Source organism: Apis laboriosa, unplaced genomic scaffold, assembly GCF_014066325.1.
Source record: "Apis laboriosa isolate Shangri-la unplaced genomic scaffold, ASM1406632v1 scaffold13_cov153, whole genome shotgun sequence".
Classification (NCBI taxonomy): Eukaryota; Metazoa; Arthropoda; class Insecta; order Hymenoptera; family Apidae; genus Apis; species Apis laboriosa.
This window is the reverse complement of record NW_025221370.1, coordinates 1,559,619-1,565,681: the sequence shown is the minus strand read 5'-3', so window position 1 is coordinate 1,565,681 and position 6,063 is coordinate 1,559,619. Positions and strand designations below refer to the sequence as shown.

At 19.4% G+C, this 6,063-nt stretch overlaps 2 protein-coding genes across 2 annotated transcripts; one reads left to right on the top strand and one right to left on the bottom strand.

Moving 5' to 3' along the window:
* Positions 1-2,330: 2,330 nt before the first annotated feature.
* Positions 2,331-4,798, bottom strand: LOC122721076 (periodic tryptophan protein 1 homolog). The gene is made up of 11 exons (XM_043948313.1): positions 4,611-4,798; positions 4,431-4,489; positions 4,237-4,358; positions 3,987-4,163; positions 3,800-3,907; positions 3,551-3,725; positions 3,307-3,465; positions 3,108-3,216; positions 2,912-3,002; positions 2,589-2,825; positions 2,331-2,502 (listed from the first exon to the last, which is right to left on the bottom strand). Exons 1-11 carry the CDS (start codon positions 4,671-4,673, stop codon positions 2,363-2,365), a joined length of 1,440 nt encoding a protein of 479 aa, XP_043804248.1. The 5' UTR covers positions 4,674-4,798; the 3' UTR covers positions 2,331-2,362.
* Positions 4,799-4,860: 62 nt separating this feature from the next.
* Positions 4,861-5,562, top strand: LOC122721077 (protein Asterix). The gene is made up of 2 exons (XM_043948314.1): positions 4,861-4,971; positions 5,155-5,562. The coding sequence occupies exon 2, from the start codon at positions 5,164-5,166 to the stop codon at positions 5,491-5,493; it is 330 nt and encodes a 109-aa protein (XP_043804249.1). The 5' UTR covers positions 4,861-4,971; positions 5,155-5,163; the 3' UTR covers positions 5,494-5,562.
* Positions 5,563-6,063: the final 501 nt, after the last annotated feature.

The following is a 6,063-nucleotide window of genomic DNA, read 5'->3' as shown; positions in this document are numbered from 1 at the left end:
TACATAACATAGTACATAATATAAATTGAAATAGATATCATATGGTTCAATATTATATATTTTAGATAATATTTGAGTTTGTAACAAAGAATTTCATTAATTTTCATTGCTCACAATTTTCATTATGTTAAAACACAACAAATATAATTTTTATGTACTTCTTTATTGCCCACATTTTAATAGTTCTAGGATATATAGATCGAATATAATATTAATAGAAAATATTTGACCAATTTACTACGATATATTAATTTTTTTCCATAGTAAAATTATAAAAATTGAAATATTAACTATAAAAGACTATTTTTCTTTTGAATTTACAGCAGAGCATAAAAGCTACAAAGCTAGCTCATATTAGTAACTGCCCAATCACTTATAACTGTGATTTATAATTCTTTTTATATTTATTTTTACATATTTTATGTTACCAGGTAAGAAATAGCATTATCAAATTAACTCAGAAAAAATTTATTATGACTACAAGGACCATAAACAATTTGATTATTTCATGTATGAAATATTAACATGCTATAAAATCAATTCTTTTTCAATTCATGTAAAATATTTGTATGCTAGTTAGATTGAAATATAAAATGTAATTTGTCATTGAAGTTAATATTCTTTATTATAAACATGAAAGTAAGTGATACTTTTACAACCATTTATACATACAATTATTCAAGTACCAAAAAAAAATTACATAATTATGCAATATTAAAAAAATTTATAATATGAAATAATGAATTTTTAGTTTTTTAAAAACCACCAATTTTATAAAATTTGTAAAATAAATATCAAATTTTCGTTATAAATAGAAAGAAATTCTAATTTTTTATGTTCACAATTATATATTTAAAATATTTAAAATATTTTAATTTTAATATTTAGATTAAAAATGAAAAAGTTGGTAATATACTTTAAATTATATTATATTACATCAATATAATGTATTCTTAATCATTTTATTAAATAATCAATTTAATTAAATATATTTTATTATATTTAATATATATATATAATGTATAATTTGAAAATTTATATTTTCAAATATTGTTCATTGATTTAAAAACAAACAAATTTTAAATAATTTAATAATATTTCTTATATTTTTCTGATATTGATGCATATAAATCAAAAATTTGTATCAATTGTCTTAAATGTGTAACAAATATGTTAAAATATAATTGGATTTGTGTGCTGTAAATTATCAGAACAAAATTACTATGTTGTACAAATGTCAAATTGTAAAACTTTCGAAAAATACTGTTGAAATTAATATTATATTATTACAAGAAAAAATAAATTACATGTTTTAACAAGAAAACGTACAAATATTTATAGCCTTTTAAATATGTATGTGTTTTTCAAAATTTTATTTGTATAAAAAATATATACAAGTTATAGTCTTGAATGTATATAAAAATACACGTGTATTAAAAATTTAAAAATTCTTAATACATGTGCACATTTTGCAAACTTAACATCCTAATACATTATAAAGCCGAGAATTTAATATTTATAATTTAATATCTATAATTTTAATTACAATTAAAATTGAGACATATTATAGTATCAAAAGAAAAATAATGTAATATATAAATTCGATTAGTATTTCGTACTTCTATGGTATGAACAAAAATATGAGAACAAATATAAATAAGGAATAAAGATAGTAAAAAAAAAAAAGATAGAATATAGAAAATATTGAAATTAGTGCCATCTTTAGAATGCCATAAATGAAATACATACAGATAGAAAAGAAGCATAAAGATAGGATAAGATAGACTAAGAATTCAGGATCAATACTATTTTTTGAATGTTTTTAAATCAATTTTTAAAAAGATATTTGAAAGATGGCGCTAATGATCAATTATTATCCTATCTTTATTCTTTTTTATTATTTTCAATTTTTTTGTATTTCATTCACTCTAAAAATAGCCTTGATTTCAATATTTTTAATCTATTTCTATCCTTATCTTATTACTTACTTTCTTGTCTATCTGCTTTGCAAAATTTATATTTTTTAATTAACTTTGTTTTCTAAAATGAAAATACAAAAATATATATAAAATATATTGTTATATAAAAGTAATATATATATATATATATTTATAATAGAATGAGTACTTATATTAAAAATTATTTTTCGATTTTCGATTTCATTCATTATACATATACACGTGTATTTAAATATACATATAGATAAAATCTCTATTATATATATATACCATAGAAATAAAAATCAAGCCAAATATCTTTGATTTGCAATTATTTACGAAATTATTATTTTAATCATTAACGAAATTTTTAATGTTTTTTAATTTACTTACTTTTTCTTAAAATATTCTTATTTTCTTTTTTTTTAAGACATTTTATTTTCTGTATTTGTATTTAAAATCATTGAATCCATATTTTCTGTCACATCCATTATTTCTTCTTTTATTTCTGTTTTTATATCATCAATGTTAATTTTTGGAACACGATTTTGAAATCTTTCATGTACTAAAAATAAAATGAAATTATACATGTATATATTATATACATGTTTATAAAAAAATGTAGAATTTTATATATATATATTAACATACTTTCTGATATTCTTAAAAGATCAAATATTTTTAAATTATGTGATTTATTATCACCACCAGCAGAAAACACAAAAGGTTCATCTGGATTTGATGCAAGACATAATAAACCACCGAGATTAGTTTTCTTTTCCCAAATAACACTTGGTTTTGTATTTTCAATAATATCCCATACTTTAATAATACCATCGTTTGCTGAAGTAACAAGAAGCCCAGGGCATGATGAACTAAGTGATAAACCTAAAATTATAATATAATAAATTTGATTATTATTTATATTCAATTCATATATAATTTCATCATTCATATTTGAATTTTACATATACCCGTAACTTCTTGAGTATGAGCTTCTATATTCCAAATTGGTTTATCTTTTCTAATATCTATGTATTGTATATATCCATTAGAAGTACTAATCTAAATCAAAAATAAATAAAATAATTTCTACCACCACTTATATTTATATTTATAATATAAATTTTACTTAAATTATAAAAATTAATAAATATTATATATATTTACTATGGAATAATTAGAATCAAAAGAATTCCATAATACTTTTTCTACTTCTCCTAATGCTTCCCATGATTTTATAATTGTTTCATACCTACAGTCAAATAATCTCACTATCCTAAACAAAAAATTAAACAAAACAAAAAATTATAAATATTTTAATATATATTTATATTAAGAAATTTTTGTTAAAAATAAATAAACATACTTATCTGCACAACCTGTTAATAATTGATGAGTTTCTATTGGATGCCATTTTAATGATTGAACTTTTTCATGAAAAGAAGTAAATTTATTAACAGGTTTTCCATTTTCTAAATCCCACAACAAAACTGATTGATCAACTGATCCACTAGCAAGAACATGTCTAAAAAAATATTTAAAAAATTGTCTCATTAATGAATATATAAAGTTCTAACTAGAATTTTTTTTAATTAATATTTGATACTAACGTATAATTTTCATTCCATGCTAAATCTAACACAGCATCTTTATGTCCAATATGTTTTCGATTTTTTTTTTTATTTGCTTTACAACCAAGTTTATAAATTGGTTCTAAACAATCTATCAAATCTAAATCCCATACTTCTATTATAGGAGTCATATTACCAATTGCACATAAATTACCTATAATAATTAATATAATATAATAAAAAAAATATATAAATGCAAAACTTATATTTTAAATATATTATATATACTTGGTTTTGAATCTGAAGGATCAAAATTAAGCCATTCTATACATAATGGAAATGATGGTAATAATATATCATGATGACAATAAAATGAATCTTCAGGTCCGTTATATACTAAAAAATATTTAAATTTATATGTTAAAAATCATTTATAAAAATTAATTTTTTTCATTAAAAAAGATAATATACAAACCAAATATTTCCAAAATGCTAGCATCTCCTTCAACATGTCCTACTAATATAAGATTATCATCACATTTAATAATATCATCTTCTTTTTCTGAATCATCATCTTCCTTTGTTATAAAGGGATCTTTACCATTTTTTTCAATAATTGCAATATTATTAATATTACAATGTATAGCTCCTGCTGCATTAATATCAATATTATAAAAAACTATAGAAATGATTATTAATATGATAAATAATATTTGTTATCTTACATTCTTCATCATATTTATCAAAATCATATTCATCTGTTTTGGATATATCAAGTTGAGAATCTATTTTATATTTTTCTTCTTTAATTTCATTATGTTCTTCATCTAAATCACTTTCAACATCTCTGAAAAAATATTTTTATTTTCAAATATAATTTCTTTTTTTAAAATTGTCACATTATAACTTTAATACTTACTGTAATTCAGATTGAGTTTGTTTTATGATTTTCTCTAATTCATTTGGAGTTAATTCAACCTAAAAATTGATAAATAAACTCAAATATTTAAATAAAATAATATAATAAATAATAATACTTAAATAAAAAAAATTTTATAAATTAGAAATATTTTAATATTCCATATTAAAACTGATTAACCTTTACAGGATTTGTTGATGCAACACCTTTTTTTACCCAAGCTATACACGGTACTATATTCATTTTAAAATTATATATATTTTAATATTAATATTTATAATACAAATATTTATTTTTTTTTTTATAGAAAAGTTAAATACTAAAGACAATAATACACGTGGTATGCATTCTACATTACACTGCACGTGGTAAAATATCGATACATTACATTCGACTTTACGAATTTACGAGATTGTATATTATCTCTGACTCTGAAGTTAGAAACTTATAGTATAGTACATTTGGATGAAAAGACACATTAATATTGTAAACAACTATTTAATTTTCATTGTTAAATAATAATTTATACTATTCTATACTGGCAAGTAAATTTAATTACATTTTAAATTATTATTATTTAATGTTAATTTGTATTTATATAAATGTATTATAACATATTATAATTTATTAACCTAAGATTAAGATTAAGATTTTAACATATTGTAATAATGATTAATATAATCATTATAAATATAAAATAATAATTTAGATATATAAATTTCAGTTTTATAAAATGAATAGTTCATCGGATCCTAGGCGTCCAGAACGAGAAATTCGTTATAAACCTAATGTGTCAAGCAATCAAGCACAACCTGGCGACAACTCAACTCCAGATTATATGAATATATTAGGAATGATATTTAGTATGTGTGGTTTAATGATGAGATTAAAATGGTGTGCATGGGTTGCATTATATTGTTCATGTATTAGTTTTGCTAATTCTAAAGTGAGTGATGATACTAAACAAATTCTTAGTAGTTTTATGTTATCAATATCAGCTGTTGTAATGTCATACTTACAAAATCCACAACCCATGACTCCACCATGGGCATCTGCAATATAATAAAGAAATTTTTAAATTTCTGTAAGTTTTTGTGATCATTAATTATTTAATAAATTTTTGGGGAACATATATATATATATATATATATATATACATACATATATATGTTATAAATTTAATACAATAGTTTTATCAATATGATTTTTTCAATATAACAACATTATTCAAACTAAATAAATTAAAATACAAGAAAAATAAAAAGAAAATTGAATCTATATTTTTATTTTTTAGAAATTTATATTTTAATACATTAAATGAAGTATTTTGTAATATATCACTTTTTCCTAATCATATTCTACAAATATGTAATTTATAATATTACTAATATATAATATTTATATGCTATATATAATATTTTCTATATATAAATATCTACTGTGTAAATCAAAAATTAAATGGGTCAAATATATTTTTTCTATTTTTTTTTTTTTTTTTTTTTTTTTTTTTTTTTTTTTTTTTACATAAATACAATGGTTTTAAAGTTTCAACTATTAAAAGACTTAATAAAAATTGTGTTTCATAATCTGTTATATAATCATATCTTTTTAATGGTTACATATTTTACATTCT

Bases quoted from the DNA above. Each gene is read 5' to 3' on its own strand.
- LOC122721076 (XM_043948313.1), bottom strand. From the start codon at position 4,673: ATGAATATAGTACCGTGTATAGCTTGGGTAAAAAAAGGTGTTGCATCA. The intron at 4,490-4,610 runs GTTAATCAGTTT...ATCAATTTTTAG, and splicing joins CATCAACAAATCCTGTAAAG to GTTGAATTAACTCCAAATGA. The intron at 3,908-3,986 runs GTTTGTATATTA...AATATTTTTTAG, and splicing joins TAGCATTTTGGAAATATTTG to TATATAACGGACCTGAAGAT.
- LOC122721077 (XM_043948314.1), top strand. From the start codon at position 5,164: ATGAATAGTTCATCGGATCCTAGGCGTCCAGAACGAGAAATTCGTTAT.